Source organism: Aspergillus pseudoviridinutans (assembly GCF_018340605.1).
Source record: "Aspergillus pseudoviridinutans IFM 55266 DNA, scaffold_1, whole genome shotgun sequence".
NCBI lineage: Eukaryota > Fungi > Ascomycota > Eurotiomycetes > Eurotiales > Aspergillaceae > Aspergillus > Aspergillus pseudoviridinutans.
This window is the reverse complement of record NW_025091281.1, coordinates 3,375,761-3,395,343: the sequence shown is the minus strand read 5'-3', so window position 1 is coordinate 3,395,343 and position 19,583 is coordinate 3,375,761. Positions and strand designations below refer to the sequence as shown.

Sequence of the window (19,583 nt, the reverse complement as noted above, 5' to 3'; positions counted from 1 at the left end):
TCTACAGATTGCCAGGTCGTCATGTATCTAAGGAGTATTTATCGGTAAGCTACTACGAAGTAGTAAATAATAGGTAGTTTTATGCTCACTAGGTTTCCAGGAACGAAACAACGGCAGACACCCTTCTAATCCCATTGGCCTAGCTGTGCATCGACCATCAAGGAACCTTACCGTCATCGTCATCGTCAGCTTACGCCCAGTATTGAACTTGTTCTTGGCCTGTCACCAGGTTATACCTGTCGAGCGGGAGACGATAAATATGCCCTGGATATTGGTGATCTCCTGAGTCAAACGTCATTGAAGGATCTGCCACGCTCTCAAGCAGGGAAAAAGGACAGGGCAATATGGTAGGATTGGCACATCGGCTGCGTTCTCTGGAACCTCACGGCAAGTCCTGCAGTTTTGTTCCTGAATGCCGGGATCGTTTCATATGCAGTCATCCTGCACTGGATCTTCAACCTCAGACTGATCCCCTCAGGTGAGTTACATCACATAGAACCCACGCATTCTCCGTCATGTTGTCATCTGCTCTGGCTTGCACCGATTGGTATCTTCTTGGACTCGGTGACGCCACGTATGCCCTAGGCTTGAGCTTGCAGGGAAGGCAATACTGGTGACTGAGCTGAAGACGATACCTTAAGAATCCTCTCAGCTCACGCCTTCAGACTTGGATACAAGTCCGCAGCATACACTGACTCATGACTTCCGGTCCTGTTTTGGTAATGGACTTGATTGATCCTTCCCAAGGTACTATGGCAACCAGGGACTTAGTTCAGAATATGATTGTTGTTAATAATATACAAGCAAATTGCGGGAGGTTAACCCATCTACCTCCCAAAGTATTTGAGTTCCAGTTTCCTTAGAGGGATATAAGCAACTGTGGTGAAGACGAACGCTAACTCGTTGGCGACGTCTCCACCATCTTTACCTATCATGTTCGCAATAACACCTACATAGTAGGTTTCGACCATGCCCACGATCCATCCAGCGGCACCGCAAAGAAAAGCAGTCAGTCCCGCATAACCGACAGGCATTCTTGATGGCGTATTCCACGCATCGAGATCGTAGTTGGAGAGGCTACCCCCGCGGAACAGATAGTGCTCGGTGAACAAGATCACGAAGAAAGACGTGTTCCAGTAGCCCAGCAGTGACAGGAAGTTCTCGAGGACGGCCAACAGGTGGTCTCGACCGGCGATACCGAGAAGGAGGATGCAGACGAACACGAGGAACGACCAGACTATCCGTGGGACTTTTGCAAAGGGCTTGGCAAAAAGCTGCGCAGAAAGCGCACCTGAGTAGATAGCAATGCAATTGACGCCAACTAAAGAGGTATGTTAGTGAGAAGTCGTGCTGGAGCTGAACGGAGTGCGTCAAAAGGATATCACATACTTCCCGACAGAACCAGAAGAACCAAGAGAAACTTGGCAAATCCTCCAGGGTAGATAATGGTCTTGAGTATCTCCCCGATGCCGTTCTCGTAGGCGGCAGCCCATTCAGGATTCGTATCCAAAGCCGAGCTAATGCAGGCGCCAAGCAGCATTCCGATACAGGTTGGAATCGTGATCCCCAAAGTGGTGTATAGGAAGATCTTGATCTTGGGGGTGTTGACCGGGTAATGGACGTAAAAGTCCGAGACGATGGAGCTCCAGGATGCGCTGGAGCCGTAGATCACACCGATCAAGGTCAGAGCATTTCCTGACAGAGTGAGACCGCTAACTGTAGCAGGGGCCGCTAGGTTGGCCCGGTGTGCAGACTCGCCGTAGATGATCATGAAAATAATGAAGAATAGAATCCAAGCGTATTGCTCATACAGCAGGACTCCCCTGAGACCGACGAAACTGAAGGCAAAACTGACACACGCTACAATGACCACGCCCACGGCAATCGACACGTGCCCATCGGAAACGGCGCTGAGGGCGAGGCCGCCAGTGATGCAGTTGACAGATGCCCAACCGAGTTGCTCGATCACGTTCAACGCAGCGATAATAGATGAAGGATAATATCCTAAAGAATATCTAGAGATCGCAACCTGACGAAGACCAGTACCAGGGCCCATAGTGGCGCACCAGCCCTAAGGGGTAAAATGTAAGCCGCTGGAAACCCAAAGGGGAAGAGCAAATCGCTCTAGGAAGATCCAGAGAAATAGGAAAGGTATGCGAACCGTCACAGCGGCACCAAGGAACGTCGCACATATGGTGATAGCGATGGTCTGTCCCAAAGACAATCCAAATTCTTTTCCCAAGAATCCTGTGCTAAAACAACTGATGTTCATCGTAGCGGACGCCCACATGAAAGCCATTGCCAGKGAGTTAGGAGGTTTACGATTTTCAGGGAGAACCCTGTCAAGGCTGTGTGATTCAATCCCTAACTTGCGATCCAGCAGCTCTTCATAGTAGCGAATTCGAGAGAGCAAGCCACGCTGTTTGACTGGCTCTTGTTCTTCCACTGGGGTGGAGATTGGCTCAGGGCGAGCCTTTTCTTCTGCATCGAGACAGCGTGGATCCATGTCGAGTGTAGATAGGCAGCTTGGAATTGACAGGAAGCGACAAGACAGCGTCCCACACAAGCCCTTTTCCTACCTTTTACACTGGACGGGGGTGACGACCTTTTAAATCGGGGAGTGGGCTAGCTTCGGCTGTCCCGTCGCCGACGCGGAGGTCAATCTCTGCTATCTTCTCAATTTTTTTTCCCCCGAAGATTGGACGACGATTTGTGGGGCTAGTGACCTTATCTCGTCAATGTGCCACGAGACCACAGTCAATGTGTCTCTCAGTGCCCCAGAGTTAATCCATGGTCCATCACATCTAGCCTCCGAAGTTCGAGCAACCAGGATTGCACTATTCCCATTTTTCACTGTTTCGCGCCACTCGTAAGTGTCGACGTAAATGGTCGTGAGGTATTCTCTAGAGGTTGAGTGTTCAGAAATCAGGGACAGGAATTGAGTTAAATTTGGTAACGAATGCAAAGTTTTTCGGGTCTGTCTACGCAAGTAACTTTATCACCTGCCTGTTCTACTTAAGCTTTTGGGTCGCACCAGGGCCTGGCTTGGCCTTCGGGAGCACATCTCCGTGGCTGCACTGCGCCACTTGCTGGACGAACCTCAACGCTAGCGGGTCGGAAGAATCTTTAGGATGAGTACCACTCCTTGAGAAGCTCGAGAAGCAAGTTGACCGTCAGTGATATTCAGTGATAAAAGCAATCTACCTTAGTATATCGGACAGTATTTGACACGAGCCGTACGATGCAGGGGAAGTCTCATGCAACATGAAAGTGCTGGATTAGACTCCCTAGTGGGTGTCGGTAGTCAGGGCGTTACAGGGTTATCACCACAAGCAGATATTTTATGTTGTTGTGTTACCACAACCTAACACACGTATCGTTGGGTGCTCTTTTATGCTTTATGCTTCCCCTTCCTGTGATCACTGAAGTTGTCCATAAGTTATTCTGTAGGCGACGCCTTATGGACCTATTTGTGCTACCACTTCCCGCATTAGATTAGTAGGGAAGATGATCCTCGTGGTGGATAAAGGTAAGTTTTGGCAAGCCGAAGCCGAATCTTCTTTTTAGCATTGTTGAATGGCTTAGGGAGAGGAATTGACTGACTTGCTGCTGCTTCAGTCTATGAGATGCAAAGAATCAAAATATGCAAGGAGTATTGATGCAAGTGATTAGATGTTTAATATCACTTGGATGGGCAGCTGCTGCAAAGCTATTCGTACGCTATCTATCTCCTTACTGGAATTCCAGCAGTGGATACCTATCTATCAACTCTCATTCTTAAATTTTGATAACCTTATCCAGTTAACAATGAGCAGATGTTGGGGATATATATGAGGTCCATTACAACCAATCCTTTGTTCTGACGAGTAATTCTAGAACCCCCATAGATTCACATAAACGCAGAAGATTGCCTTAGAGCATGGCATGGGATATTCTACCTTAATGAGTTCCTGCCATCTAAGTGAACTACACCAATGCTTTTTCGCCATTCCACTCTCTCTTGTGATCATAGAAAGGGTGGACTTGGCAGACAAAGCCTCTGGGCGGAAGCCTGAGGCACAACATGTTCTGTGACCGCACGCAATTCAGTTCCCCAACATTCAATTGAGAGGTTTGATTGAGGTCAGCTCGCTAATACTCAGTAGAATGAAATCCAATGCTCGTAAATGAGTTAGCTCCATAGAAGTATATATAATCAAACAGTAGACGATATTGGATGTTCTGTACGACTGGTGGTGGAAGAGACAAGGCTCTTTGTCGGCTCCGCCCTCGTCCCGAACAGGAATTCACCCCCGGCCTTTCCACTAGTACCTAGTGCTTCGGCGAATCGAGCTGTCTGTCCTCTTCCTCCTCTTCTTCCCCCCCAAAATTATTCTGATCATCACTGTCATCATTGCCCGTTAAGCACGAGCATTGACTTCCCTTTCTTGCTCGTCCCTCCTCTCTCCTCACTCATCCTTCTTTTCTTCTATTCTCTTCATCACTTTTCCTCTCAATTGTCTTTTTACTTCTCCTCATCCCCGCGAATTCGGTGATGCAGTGTCCCTTTTCCTCTTAGCCTCCACAGATCAGCAATTGGTCTCTACTCTTCCTCTCCAAACATTTTGGATACAATATTTGGCTACCAATATCATTAGAAACTCGTTGTCAGTTTCATTTACACTTTGTTTATTAGCGGTGCTATCTTTGCTCTGGTATGCTCAATGTTCCTGTATTGGCTTTTTCTAAGAAGGAGATCACAAACTAATCCATGCATCGAAGAGGCTTACCTACTAGACTTTCTCCTTTCCCTCCCATATCGAGTACATAATTCTCGTTTCCGGTGTCAATTGACGATATTTGATGATGGCTTCTCAAGTACAGAGCAGTGATGTTAACGGTGGGGCCAAGTCCCTTGCAGCCATGCTGGAGGAGGAGCATGCCCGCAATGAGGCGCATAAGGTGACGGTGGAGGATACCGTGGACGAAGATGAGCTGCTGCATCCCCCTCCATCTTCATTGGGAAAGGACCAGCAGACTATTCCCGCCCAACCCGCAGCTGCAGTCGAGGAAGCAGTCGCCGCCACACCCTCGGCTCCCAATGCGGCTCCTAAAAAGTCGCCTGCTTTTGATGTCCGCTCCGAGGAGCTGTTCCCCGCCTTGGGGAGTGGCCCGAAGCCCAAGGCACCAGCTGCAGCTACTTGGGGTGCCAGGCCGTCTGCCGCCGCTGCTCTTGCCAACGGTGTCGCTGGCCGCCCACAAGCGAGTATGTTGTTCTGTCGCCCTGTTTGCACTGCGGCTTGCTCTAACCAGTTGTCGATCAGCAGCCGGCGATGTTCCTAGAATCATGAGTCTCCCCGGCAAACACATGGAGCAGCTTCGTTTAGCACCCTCTCAGATGATGCCGCGAGCACAGCTCAAGAAGCCCCTGAAGGATATTCTCCGTGACATCTCCAGGCGCTCAAAGGCAAATGTCGATATGCGGGGCGGCCCTGGAGGCTCTATCATCTTTGAGGGCAAAGGCTCAGTCGAATCCGTAAGACAGGCTCTCAAGGAGGTTGCACAGCAAGTAGGATCCAAGGTATGCTACGATATCTTGATCGAATTGTTACTCGTTTTCGTTAACTTAAGAGGATGTAGCAATCGGTCCGCGTTCCCATTCCAACATCCGCCCGCGCCCACATTATCGGCCGACAAGGTGCAATTGTGCAAGACATTCAACAACGAACGGGTGCACGCGTCCAAGTACCTCGCGCCGATGACTCGGCCGCAAAGGATGACGAAGACGACAACGACACGATCGACGTCCTGATTGAGGGTGACGCCGTTGCGGCAGAGATGGCACGCCGGGAAATTGAAGCTATCGTTAAGGAGCGGGCCTCCAACATGAGCCTGCGACTCAAGTCTGTTCCGGCCGAGTTTTTCCCCTTCATTGCAGGCGCACATAATGCCAACCTCAAAGCTATCGAGGAGCGCACCAAGGCTCAAGTGAATGTGCCTCGGTATGATACATGGCAGAGCCAGCCTCCCCCGCAGGAGGCTGAACCCGGACGTGTGCAGTTTGTCCCAGCTTCTGATAAGCACATTCAGATCACTGGAGAGCGCACTGCTGCACAGGAAGCTCGCGCCGAAATCGAGAGGCTTGCCGCCGATCTTCAGCAGCGACTGACCCTTCGACAGTTGGCCATCAACCGCGGGCAGCACCAATTCATCCTCGGGGACGGAGCCAATGCTCTTCATGACTTCCTTGCTGATACGGGCTGTGCTATTGTGCTACCACCGCCATCGGATGACAGTGAATTTCTCACCATCACCGGACCGCAGGACTGCATCGAGGCTGGTATTAATCGTGCTATGGAGCTTGCCACGAGCATGCAAATGGCCAGCATTGACTTGTCCCGTCAACATCCCAACGCTCCTGCCGGACCTCATGCACACGCGCGTGCGCTCACCCGGTACCTTCAGCGACGACAGATCATCCGGCAATTGGAGCAGATGTACGATGCTCGTATCGCACTCCCACCTAGCGCTGACGGCCCTGTGACCTGGGAGGTTTACTCCCGGGACGGCAAGAATACTATCCGTGCACGGTCTGACATCATGAACTTGGTCCAGGCTCACCCTCCTGCAAGGCTTCGCCATGTCTCTGTCGATCCTTATTACCACCCGTACCTTGAGTCCCATGGTCTTGGCAAGCTCCGAAATGATTACGGTGTCCATCTTCTCATTCCGGATGAGCTGGATAGCTCCAATGTTGTTCTCGTCTATGAAGGACCGTCGGCCACCAACTCACTGCCCGAAATTCCGCGCCAGAGACCATCCCCGGCCGAGGTGGCCACCTTTGAAAAGTCCCTACAGGAAGCGCAGGATTTCCTCACGCAGCTTCTGGGAGACCAGAATGATATTGTTTCTAAGTCCGTTAAAGTGCCTGCTAAGTACCAGGAGAAGGTACGCAAATTCATCGCCCGCGAACAGCAAGCGAAGGGTGATGACCAGATTCCTGTCCGTGCTCTCGTTGGAGATGCTCGTAATGATAAGTGTGACGTATCTCTGCGCGGTCCTTCCCGTCAAGTGGATGAGTTGGTGTCAAAGCTGCAGGACTTCGTAGTGGAGCAGGAGAAAGATGACCTCGAAAGAGGCTACACAATCTCGTTCGACTTCCCTCAGAAGTTCGCAAACTTCCTCATCGGCAAGCGAGGCGAGAACATCAACAAACTTCGCGAGGAATTCGATGTTGACATCAAGGTTGACGGTGGCAAAGTTGAAGTCAAAGGGCCCAAAGCTAAAGCGGATGCTGCTAAAGCCCGTATCATCAATCTGGGAAAGAAACTGGAGGATGAGACAACTCACGTTCTGAAGATCCCCGCACAGTACCACCGCGAACTTATCGGCCAGAAGGGAAGCCAGGTCAACAGACTCCAGGACCGCTACTCTGTGCGAGTCCAATTCCCAAGGGCGACGGTTGCAACACCAAGCTTCGACGATCAATCCGTGGCAGACACTTCTAGCGAAGTCGGCGGCTCTCGTCCTATCCGCCCCAACCAGGCCCCCGACGAAGTCATCGTCAAGGGCCCGAGCAAGGGTGCGGATGCCGCCAGAGATGAGATTTTGAGTCTGTTGCAGTGGGTCATTGACCACTCTCACTCGGCTACTGTATCTGTCGCTCAGAGCCAGATCCCATCTTTGATCGGACAGCGTGGCCGTGAGATGGACAAGCTTCGCGCTGATACCGGGGCGCAGATCGACGTCCCAGGAGCCAATGACGCGCCCGACGCTTCGGGTCGTGTGCAAATCAAGATCAAGGGCACAAAGAAGCAGGTCGAGGAAGCAAAGAAGATTCTGCTGCAGCGATCCAGCGAATTCGACGCTATTGTCACCAAGACGATCGATGTTGACAAGAAGCATCACAAGTCTTTGATCGGCGCTGGCGGTAAGTTTTTGATGATATAAGTATCTCTTCCATCTTGGAAACTGACTCGATGCCCAGGTGCGAACATTCGCAAGATCGTTACCGAAGCCGGCGGCCCTACCGACGGAAGTGCGTCGCGCATCGTCAGATTCCCCCGCGCCGATAGCAGTGAATCCACCATCAAGTTGGAAGGAAATGGCAAGGTCGTTGAGAACATCATTGCTGCTATCGAAGCGTTCGTAAAGGAACGCGAAGACCAGGTAACGGTCACTGTCGAGATTCCTCCTGCACAGCACAGACTCCTCATCGGTCGCGGAGGCGAGACGAGACGCGGTATTGAATCGCAATTTAATGTCACCCTGGACATTCCCAAACAAGGTTCTGGACGGTCTGATATCAAGCTGAAGGGCCCAAGCAACGCTGTCGAGAGTGCGAAGGAGCACATTCTTGCCATGCTGAAGGATCAGCAGGGTGAGACGGTCGAAGTTCCTCTGCATCTTCACCACGTTATTGCAGACAATGGCGCCTTTTTCCGCCGCCTGCGTAACGACTACCGAGTTACTGTCGACCACGCTGGCCAGCAAGTGCCCCCCAAACCGGCTTCTGAGGAGTCCCGCGCCACGACGAACGGGGCGTCGTCCCTTCCGTTGATCACTGATGAGCCCAGCGATTCTGTGGAGGCTCACTCTTGGAAAGTTGTCGACCACAGCGCTGCCGCCCCAGATCCGACGCAACCCGCGACCATCCCATGGGTGCTTATTGGAAGTAGCGACAATGTGGCCAGAGCCAAGTCGGCGTTGGAGAAAGCCATTGCTTCTGCATCCCAGCAGACTGCGACTGGCTACCTGATTCTGCCCGATCCCAAGACATACCGTTTCGTTGTTGGCCAAGGCGGAAGCCAGATTAACGCCATTCGCAAACAGACGGGATGCCGGATCAACGTGCCCAAGGACCAGGCTCGCGGGGAGGCGATTGAAATCAAGGGCAGCAAAGAGGGACTGGAGAAAGCAAAGGAGATGATCCTTGACGCCGTCCGCGCTGGACTCAACGGCGGTTCCAGATGAGCCTCATCTTTCCTTTCCGGTTGCTTCTCGGATTGAATGACCTGATTTTTGCTTGAGGACATTCATCACCTTGGAACACCCTTACGATGGTCTTTTACGCATCTGCACTCCATAAAATTCCACTCCATGATCAGCACTGTGTCTATTTTCTATTCTTTCTTGTCCTAAATTTATCATTCTTTTTGTGTATCTTCTATTTTACCTTTCTTGAGCAAAGCTGTATTCACGTACTTCTGTCTATCTTGATCATCATAGCGCACTCCACTGATGGAGCACGAGCGAGCCAGTATACCACCTGTCACCCACGGCAAGAGGGGGAATTTGAACTGAACCAAGACACATTCAAAAGCAGTCTATTTGACAAAGGGATATAATAAGAGGGAGAAAAGAAATGGGGGAAAAGGAAACAAATGACAGAAGCCAATCGCTCCTCTACTATATTATCCGTAGGCATAAGTATGATCGTATAACGTCCGCAAAAATCTGACTTGGGATTCCCCTAAAGACGGGAGATACCAAGCACAGCGAAAGTAAACAGAAATATCTGCGTTGGGTATCATCACCCAGCAATCCCTTGTGAGATAACAGAATCGCCATCAGACAGAAAAAAACAGTCACACTGAAACCAGCATCTCTCCTGTATAGATTCTCTGGTGAGTAAAAAATTTTTGATTTGTCGTTCCAGATTTTCTTTTCCCTTGCAGACACATCTACTGCTGCTGAGCATTGGCCTGGAGGTACTGGTAGGCACCGTAAGCGACGGCAACGCCGACAACCAGGACAGCGTACAGGCCGAACCCGCTGGACGAGGAAGCAGGGCCTGTGGTAGCAGAGGAAGAGGGGGCAGGCTTAGCGCGCGGGGCAGGGTCGCCGGGCTGCATAGGAGAGACAAATTAGCTTGGATCCGCGCAAGTCAGCCGAAGCTTGGGATAAAAGGAAAACCTACCAGGCGCTTCACAGTACCGACCAGCAGACCCTCGAGGATCTCGCGGGCCTCGTCACTGTGGCCGACGTCCTCGAAGGCCTCTGTGCTGTCCTGGCCGGCTACGTCGAGGAGGACCTCCTCACCACCACTGGGGATTTCGAGTCAGTTTTKAATTCGATGTCTGTATGGGGATATGTGACGTACGGGTGCTCATCGACGAAGCTGGAGCAGTCGTAGACCTTGTCGTGGACGATGAGGTAGAGATCCTTCTTGGTGTTGTGCTCGGAGATCTCCTGGAGGGTGAATTCCTTGGAGGCGGACATTGTGATCAAATTATTCGATTGAACTGGATTGGTGAGGATTGTTAGATTTCTGAAGTAGCGATTGAGATGAAAATAGGATGAGAGGGGAAGAAGGAAATGCCAGCAGTCAGCAGTCAGCCAGTTCCTCGGCGTTGGATGTCAGACGATAAGGCCAGCGTTTGCTTTTCAGGTACTTCTCCGAACGGGGGTAACGGGGGTAAACACGCCTGTAGACAGAGGAAGGAGACTTACCAGGAACAGACAACGGAGAGATAGGAAAATTGACAGAGGGTTGAGGAGAGACTAGGGATCAAGGCAATGCCAAAAAGACAGACAGACAGATAAGATTGAAATAGGGAAAGGGAAAATGGGGGAACAGGAGGAGATTCGGTGAGGAGAAAAGAAGAATCCAATGGCGGCGGGAAAGTTTAGTTGGGTGGGCGATCCCGAAAGATACTGGGGTTGGCCTGTGATTGTTCTGCTGGCTTATTCCAGAACCTCAGGCACCGCTTCTTCTACTGCCGTGGATCTGATCCGGTTATTCCTCAGGCACCCTTTGTAGCGATCAGATCAAGTGCTCATACAATTCTGCTGTCCTATCTATTGCTCTACTGACTCTAAATATTCTATTAGAGGTGGTCTGATAGCGCCGGATAGACGAAGGACTCCGTCTTCCCTCCGCGAATAAAAAGCCGCTTATTTCTCTTCCCCTCTCATGTCCCTGATCCTCCGAGATCTGAAGGACAGATTATATAATCTTTTCGTGTATTCATGTGTTCGCTCTCTTCATCCCAATAGTCAAGAACTGTTGGGACTTCTATTCTAAGAAGAGCTCTGACATGCACCGCAGGATAATACTTCCCAATCAGGCCATCAGCGAACATTTCGAGGATGAATGAATACTCTGATTGACTGAATCGGAATGGTCTTCCGCTGTTCTTATGGAGACCGGAATCCAGACCTCGCCTGTTAGACTGGTACTCCACCTGACGGTTCTTGCCTACGGGGTACCTACGGAGTAGACTTATACTCTCACTGTCCTCGTAGCTGGTAGGTATCTCTGTCAGAAAGTATGGGTTCTATAAGATTCTGCGATTTGGTAGCCAACACGATGGTAGTCATAAGTAGAATAATCCTGTATGCAGATGCGTAATACTTCGCAAGGAGTTCAGACGCCCCACAAAAATATATGCTGTAGTAAATCGTAATCGTGGCTTGATAGTCCACAGACCCATTTAACCCAATTAATGTACGTGATTCTCTAAAGCCACCCCGTAAGTTGACCGTCTCTCTCTCTGTTCCGGGGTCGACAGCCATAACCTCGGGGATGATCGACTGCGGCAAACCTGTCGGATAGCGTGCTTGGGCTTCCGTCGTTTTCTGCMTCAGGATAGACCTGGTTCCGGTGTCCGCGGAATCTGTCCATCACAGGCCAACTACCGCAAGAAACGATGTATGAGGACATGGGCCAGAACCCCTAACGGCCATTGAATGACAAATGTATAAATATCCTGTCAGGAACTTCTATACTTTCCATTGCAACAGTATCTAGCCAACTCCCTCTATATACACAGTAACATTGCTTGTGGACTCAGGGACAACCATGCATGGCTAAAGAAAAAGAAAACAGGCCAAAGTCAAAATCATCATTTATGGATCATCATCAGGTATCATGTTGTTGGCCGTCATTTCCCTGCAAATAGAGCAAAACAATCACTCCGAGAAGAATGCTCAAGGTGTATCCGAAACCGAAAATCATCAAGATGCAAAATCATGGCAGTTTCACTTCGCGGGAACTCGCTCGTAGAATACAATATATGCCTGTTCGTTCTGCAGTCGGTCCTTGAAGCGTAGATCGCGTGGGTTAAAGTCGGTCGCCCGCTCATCGTCAAACTTGCGCCAGCATTGGCGCTGCGCATCCCGCACCAGCGATATATAATGTCCGCTTCCCATGGTCGATCCAATATGGCGTAACACCCCATACGCATCATACGTGAAAGGCCCTGTGGTTGCAGAGGTCATGTCTGAAACCCTGGCATCGTTGGCAGATCCAGGGCTCGCAGAGATGACGAAATCGTCCATCCGAAATCCATGCAAAGGAAAGTCAATGGGTGTATGGATCTTGCGCGCACTTTGCGTTTTCGATGCTGAGAATCTCTTGAAATGGATCACCAGAATCTGAGGCGCCCGGGTGATGATGATCTGTTTCGTCGCCACCCTCTCACATTTGCAATAGGGACACTTCCACACTTCATCCCCACTCAGCATTTCCTCCTGGCAGTAACTACGCAGGCACTGATAGATGTCGCCCGTGCCGCTCGGTGGAATCTCAACACTGATACTATAGAAAGCCTCATACGTTGTTGACGTCCGTTTGCAGGTCGTACATCGAAGCCGACTGGCGTGCTGGCCAGCAAACAGTGAGGATATGAAGGATTCTTCCCGGTGACAGTAGCGATCCCACTCAATCTTGGAGACCTTGGGTACAGGCATCCGCTCCCGCTGCATTTCTTCCTCGAATGTGAGCGGCCGGAGAGGAGTCCTCTGCCAGTTGATGTTGAGGTCCTCATGCAAACAATCCACCACAAAGTCAAAAAACTCCTTGGCATCCTGTTGCCGATCGATGGCCCACTCTTGATTCAAGCGACCGCAAAAATTGCGAAATGATGTCGGCATGATCACCTCAACATCGTTCTTCCACAGCGACCTAATCAGATTCGCAAATAGCCCAGGCATGACGCCTTGTGATCCTTTCCAGTTCTTTTGAACGTAGAACCGGAATCGGTTGTCAATGAAGAACTTGCTAAGCATTACGGTCGCGCTGAGACATTGGAGGGTCGAGTTCATGTAGCAAGTCACCCCGAAGTTGGTCAAACCCGTCCGCGGAAGTTTGAGGCGACTCAGCATCGAACTGGGAGTATATAAAGCAGTTTTGGTCGCAGAATTCTGCCGCTCCAGGGGTGCCTGGATTTGCCGGCCATCTGAGACGCCACTATAGCTCGGTCGGGGTACGGCGGGAGGAGGTCGTGATGGCGCAACAGGTACAGGAGCAGCGTAATTTGGTGTTGAGGAAGGTATCGATGGCTGAGTGTGCGGCACAACCATCGATTCCTGAATTGCATGCGGTTCGGGGAAGCGCCGCAAGAAGTCCTCGTATGTATGCACAAAAGGCGTAACCGGAGGCTCTTGTTGCCCAGAAGCATCTTCCGGCTCCTCTGTCAGCACTTCCTCCTCGATATAGGTGCTTGTGTCAATCTCCTCATTCTTCGACTTCTCCATCCATGCGGTCAATTCTTCCGGATTCAATGGCTTATATTCGCGCAGTCTTCTTTTTCGGACTTCAAGACTGGAATTGGCACTCGCCATGGTCGGTACCCTCCCAAGGGGTCGACCCGGTCTCATCGCCGGCCTCTTGGCCTGTATGGATCCCATTACGGCAGCAGTTGTCGACGTTGCCAAAGACTGCTGTCCCAAAAGGTCAATCCAGGCATCGAGTCCACCCAATAGTAACGCAGGTGGCCGTGCATCTTTTAAGGGCTTGTATGCATTAAATTCATACAGTGTGTCGTGCAAGGCTCGAAGATGAGGAGCTGTTGTCCCAACAGGCGACCCCGCAAGGTAGCTGACCGAGTCCGTTTTCTGGTCATAGTACACAACGAGGTCAAACTCATTGCGCCTCTCGAACAGCGCCTGCTCATGTTCAGGTGATACCACCAGCCGCTCTTCAAGTTCCTCCGCAGACACGTTCTCTTTCAATGCCACCGGTTCAATACAGATGATTGATTTCGCGTAAATATGGCCTCCGTCGAAATTCTCGCGAGGTCGTACATCGATCAACAAAACATTGTATTTGCGAAGGTACTCCAGTAAAGCTTGAGCGGTGATAGTAGTGCTATGCGGTAGATCTGCGGAGCTACTCCTGGCCTCTCTGATCTGGTGAACGCCATTTGGCGTCGTCGATCGATAGGGATTGTCATCAAGACCACCACGACTGGGACTGCCACGGGGAGAGTTGGCTAACTGTGAGTATCGCGGATTGACAGGGCGCGAGCTCTCAGTAGATGTTCTCGGCGGATTTGATGGAGGTTGAGAAGGCACTGTCCATATCGGACTGTAAGCTGGATCAGGGGCCCGAGGAAGAGAGGTATTAAGTGGTATCTTCGGAGGCGGGTTCGGTACGCCGTGATTTGTCCCCATATTACGGGGCCCTAGAGGGCGCCTCGAGGGTGAGCTCAGGTTTGAGCTGGACTGTGGACCTTGCTGTATGTAAGATGACGGGCGAGGAGGATAGTCGTTAAGGTATTTAGGCGGCGAAGGCGTCGTAGCTGCACCATTTTGTCCATTGTTCGGATGATTTTGACCATTGACGGGATATGGTGATGCCCTTAGTTTAGCGAGGCGTTGGGCAAGTAGGTCCTCGGCAGGGGCCGAATATCTGTTCGGCTTGGGTCGTGTTTCAGGCGCTGTTTGGAATTCCGAAGGACTCGGCATCCGTATTGAACTCTCGCCTGCCTCGTTCTGACGACCCCTAGATGCCGCGCTCTGAGACGTTGCCGCGGCGGTTCCCTGAGATCCCGATGTAGTGAAGAGGGATGGCCCCAGCGGTTGGATATTGCTAGCCAAATTATCCTCCAAAATCTGTTGTTTGATATCGTCCATCGTCCCTTGCTTCGTCCGCACAGCCTATCAATTTGTCAGCCACACGATCTATCTCGTCGGGAAGTCCAATGGAGGCGAGTTCATTCAAAAACCATGAACCGCCTTCTTATAGCTGGAAAAGCATACCATCATAAGACTCGCAAATTGCTTGTACCATGCCGGGCTCTGGTTGACGGTAACCCGGTAGTCAGGATGGTGCGGTATGATGTTGATAGTGATCTCAGATGCACGCAGGTATTGCACATAAGCTTTGTCCAGTTCTTCGGTATCAGCGTACTCCCTAGCTAGCTCGATCGCCTCCTGTGCCCGTCCGACCAAGTCACTCAACTAGGAGACTCCTATTAGCGATATGCCACAGTAGAAAACTCAAGGCGAATCAACCAAAGAGGGAATACGCACCGGAGTTGAGTCGTTCACATCCAGAGAGGCTGCTTCATCTTGAAGATCCTTAATGTTGGGAAATCGTGGTATTCGGGAGGAGGCATTGTTGCCGTTTTGATGTGAACCTGATCTGCCATTTCGCTCCACGCCCGATTGCATGCCACCCAAGGAGTGCGGCCGATCGGGATTCTTCCACGGCGCAAAATTCGGCGGAGAGGGTAACGATGCTGCATCCAAGGTCATTATACAGCGATGAAGAGAAATATTCTCTAACACATGACCCGTGACGGAAGCACCGCGGGGAAACGCTTCGGGAGAGCCACTAGGTATTCGGGGGGCGGTATAAGAGGGCAACGGTTTCTAGGAATCGGAGTAGAGGAGGGGAAATAGAAGCAGGGGCAGGCACTGAACGAAATATGGGCAGACAGTACCCCTGTATAAGAGAGTGGAAATCAACGAATGTCTGACTGACGAGGATGGTGGATAGAATAATGACCGAAGACAAACTGATTGAGACAGAATAAATGCGACAATCCTCCGTACTAAGGAAGGGAACCTCCGTCAAAGGCAGAAGCAAACCAAACTGCGGGACGTTTCTGGGGTATGCGCAGTCGGCGTAATGACCGTATCAAAACAGGGTCTTGGTATTGCTCGCCGCCTTGTCTGATGACGCCACATGCCTTTTCTGCCTCGACACCTGATTTGTTGACCTAATCGGAAAGTCGACACCTAAGGAATCTCATACCAACAGTGCTGCAGCCAATGACTATGCCACATGGGCCTGCTCCTTGTCTTGACTAAGCAGGTCTCGCCCAGTTACAGCCTCCACTTCGTACCTCATTGCCTAAAGGTACCTACCTATCGATGGATCTGCCTGGAGCTTGATTTGATACATGCATCAACACCATCTCCTTCATCCCTCTTCCTATCAATGTCCTGATTATTCTCTGTGAAACTCCTAATCTATCGAGTTGATCTTTCAGTGAGGCCGCTGTACTCGGGTTTCTGCGTCTACTTCTGTGATTTATTGCCCCTCATCGTTGTTTCTCAACGTCATCAATCCCCTTCTCCGCTCTCATCAATCAAATAGCTATTTTGAGACTTTTCTAACACCGTCACCATGGCGGGTTGGTTTTCCTCTACATCTCCACTCGACGAGCAGGTTGAGCGTGCGACATCATCATCGCTGTATGTCTTCTGTGATTTGAGGTTTCCCAATGGTCGAAGCTGCCCAGGGCCATAGCTAACTGCTCGATCAAATAGAGAGGACATTGCTCTCAACCTCGAGATCTCCGACCTTATCCGATCGAAAAGCGTCCAGCCCAAAGAAGCGATGAGGTCGCTCAAACGGCGACTAGAAAATAGGAATCCGAACGTGCAGATTGCGACACTGAAGGTTGTATAATTATGACCCGAGACCTCGGTGGGGTCTGTTCTCGATGCTAATGTGCTTGATATCCCTCTAGTTAACCGATACCTGCGTGAAGAATGGCGGCTCCCATTTTCTGGCGGAAATTGCGTCGCGCGAGTTTATGGATAATCTGGTGTCTCTCCTAACGGCTGAGGGAGCTCCCCTGAATACTGATGTGAAGGAGAAGATGCTAGAACTCATTCAGGATTGGGCTATGGCGGCCCAAGGCCGCATGGATCTCAACTATTTGGGCGAGACCTACCGCAGGCTGCAGAGCGAGGGTTTCCGCTTCCCCCCGAAGAATGAGATTAGTGGGAGTATGTTGGAAAGCAGTGCGGTATGTTCACGTCCGTCCCATGGGGCGGATCTTGTCTCGAAGCTAACGTTCGGATTTCTGCGAAAACATAGCCTCCTGAGTGGATTGATTCCGACGTTTGTATGCGCTGCCGTACACCATTCAGTTTCATGAATCGTAAACACCATTGCCGCAATTGCGGTAATGTCTTCGATGCTCAGTGCTCCAGCAAAACCCTGCCCCTGCCTCACTTGGGGATTCTGCAGCCCGTTCGCGTCGATGACGGGTGCTATGCCAAATTGACATCAAAGTCATCCATGCCGTCTAGTTTGTCAGACCGATCTGCGTTCAAGAACTACTCCATCACCAAGTCAACCGCAATGGAACCTCGCGGCGCGAGGGCGGAAGGGGGATTTGATGATGACCTGCGGCGGGCGCTTCAACTGAGCTTGGAAGAGGCCCAAAATAAGGGCTCTTCTGGCTACGTGCCATCAACTAGGATCAATGACGAACCGGCAAAGACGACTACTCAGGCCAAACACGAGGAGGAGGAAGACGCGGACTTGAAAGCCGCCATCGAGGCTTCTCTGCGGGACATGGAGGAACACAAGAAGAAGCATGCGGCCGCCCTGAAGAGTAACGCAGCAGCGACGGACTTTTCCGCTCGCGATACTACCACCGCAACACCCTTGCCCAAAAATCCATATGAGCTGAGCCCGGTGGAGGTAGAAAACATTCACCTGTTCGCCGCCCTCGTTGACCGGTTACAACATCAACCTCCGGGGACGATCCTACGGGAACCCCAAATCCAAGAGCTGTACGAGAGCATCGGTGCTCTCAGACCCAAGCTTGCCCGCAGCTATGGGGAGACTATGAGCAAGCATGGTAATTGAATTCCTTCTATTGAGAGGTTGATCTGTTATTGTTGAAGATTGACTAACCGGCCCATAGATACTCTCCTTGACCTGCATGCCAAGCTGTCCACGGTGGTGCGGTATTACGATCGCATGCTAGAGGAACGATTATCTAGTGCATATTCACAGCATTCACTCGGATACGGAACTGTGCCTGGCGGTTCCCCGTACCCCAATATATATCCTTCAATGCCTTCCCACACCGCGGAGGGTAAAACTGGAGCCGAAAACTTTTATTACGGCAACCCGGCTGCCGATAGGGCGCCTCCAGTTGGTAACGCTTATGGATACCCTCAGTCCGGAAGGGAGATTCGTGAGCCAGCAGCGGCTCCCAGCGGTCCGATCAGTTCCAGCATGTATAATCAACCCGGTCAGGCAGTGCCTCAAAATCCGCCATGGAATGGAAACGTTCCTCCTGTCGCATCTCCTCAACTATCTGCTCCGTCCACTCCTTTCCCCAACAATCCTTCAGGATATCCTGGCCCCTCTGCTCCGACGCAATTCTACACGTCCGCACCGCATGCAGAACAAGATCCAAATGCATATTCAAGTCCCCGGCCTGCGGAGACAGAAATATCTCACCAGCCGTCGCCGATCATGCGACGAGATTCTTACTATCACTCAGCTGGAGCGCCTGTCGCTGCGCGGGCGAGTGCGCCGGAACAGTTACCGCCTACAGACCAGGGCCAGTCTCCAGGTTATATGCAATACGCAGACCCTCATCCTGTGCAATCGACTGGTCAACCTACCCCTCAGCATCAGCCGACGGCGCCCCCCGCCCAGTCATACTACTTCCAGCAACAACCTCCACAAGGCGCACCGCTTCCAACACACTCGCAGACTCCAGCTGCGCCGTATGGAACGTACCCTGGCGGGGACGTGTCCCCGATCGCTGCGTCTGCACCTCCGGCGCATTATCAACAAGTTGCGCCGACTAAACCGGCCGTTGAGGAAAGTCTGATTGAGCTGTAGAGGTGTTAATGATTGAATTGGCGATGTATAGCATTCTTGTGGTCGCTTTTCCTCTCCCTTATACAGCACCTGCCCGTGGTTGTTGGCTTTTGTGATCATTATGATACCAGACGACTTGAAAGATTTTAGGATATGAGATTGGACACCCATTGGTTTCTGCATTAACGTTCACTACTTCTACTCTTTCGGGGACGATGCCCCTAGTTAACTTGTGTTTGTCTATACTTGTACTTGTAGAGTATTATGCCTTAAGTGGGAGAATGATAAGCACTTGGAACACCGGAAACCCGAATGTGTATTATGAGCTGATGTAGTTGACCAACATCAACTTCTCGCTACATATCTTTCTTTTGTCCATTTCCTAGCCCACTGCCCCTGATTCTGGGATGGCTATCTCGATCATGAAAGTGCCATTAGCAGCTTGTTCATTTGTAAGTATCAGGAATGTTGCAGAGTGCTTATCTGATTTTATTCAATCTGGTTCATTACACTGTTCATTATTGAGGATGAAGAAATCTATCCACGTCTTACAAGCACCCATGGTGAAAAAGCTTGGTACAGGAAGGACCATGGGGAAGGGCATTCGAAGAAAAGGGATAAGGAAACATAAAGAAATACATCAATGCTATTCCATGTCAACCATGGGTGCAGTAGGATATCCCGAATTTGGTAATAAATGCTCGTAAGCTAAAGGCATAAGCGATGCACCGGACGCCGTTAGTGCTAGAATGGAAGTCAAATGAAGATGAATGAAAAGAAGACAGAGGTAGAA

The 19,583-nt window shown here is 50.9% G+C and overlaps 5 protein-coding genes across 5 annotated transcripts; 2 read left to right on the top strand and 3 right to left on the bottom strand.

Moving 5' to 3' along the window:
- Positions 1–827: 827 nt before the first annotated feature.
- Asppvi_001182 (putative nucleoside transporter) lies at positions 828–2,506 on the bottom strand (the record flags this gene model as incomplete). Its single annotated transcript, XM_043297483.1, has 3 exons — positions 828–1,321; positions 1,390–2,071; positions 2,162–2,506. 3 exons carry the CDS (start codon positions 2,504–2,506, stop codon positions 828–830), a joined length of 1,521 nt encoding a protein of 506 aa, XP_043153418.1.
- A 2,336-nt stretch (positions 2,507–4,842) lies between these two features.
- Positions 4,843–8,952, top strand: Asppvi_001181 (putative RNA binding effector protein Scp160; the record flags this gene model as incomplete). The annotated part of the gene is made up of 4 exons (XM_043297482.1): positions 4,843–5,245; positions 5,304–5,560; positions 5,620–7,909; positions 7,967–8,952. The coding sequence occupies 4 exons, from the start codon at positions 4,843–4,845 to the stop codon at positions 8,950–8,952; spliced, it is 3,936 nt and encodes a 1,311-aa protein (XP_043153417.1).
- Positions 8,953–9,662: 710 nt separating this feature from the next.
- Positions 9,663–10,200, bottom strand: Asppvi_001180 (cytochrome b5-like heme/steroid binding domain-containing protein; the record flags this gene model as incomplete). Its single annotated transcript, XM_043297481.1, has 3 exons — positions 9,663–9,827; positions 9,899–10,025; positions 10,082–10,200. 3 exons carry the CDS (start codon positions 10,198–10,200, stop codon positions 9,663–9,665), a joined length of 411 nt encoding a protein of 136 aa, XP_043153416.1.
- Positions 10,201–11,961: 1,761 nt separating this feature from the next.
- On the bottom strand, positions 11,962–15,462 carry Asppvi_001179 (putative ubiquitin C-terminal hydrolase; the record flags this gene model as incomplete). Its single annotated transcript, XM_043297480.1, has 3 exons — positions 11,962–14,862; positions 14,965–15,165; positions 15,238–15,462. 3 exons carry the CDS (start codon positions 15,460–15,462, stop codon positions 11,962–11,964), a joined length of 3,327 nt encoding a protein of 1,108 aa, XP_043153415.1.
- Positions 15,463–16,339: 877 nt separating this feature from the next.
- Positions 16,340–18,811, top strand: vps27 (ESCRT-0 subunit protein VPS27; the record flags this gene model as incomplete). Its single annotated transcript, XM_043297479.1, has 5 exons — positions 16,340–16,407; positions 16,483–16,615; positions 16,686–16,967; positions 17,039–17,810; positions 17,877–18,811. The coding sequence occupies 5 exons, from the start codon at positions 16,340–16,342 to the stop codon at positions 18,809–18,811; spliced, it is 2,190 nt and encodes a 729-aa protein (XP_043153414.1).
- Positions 18,812–19,583: the final 772 nt, after the last annotated feature.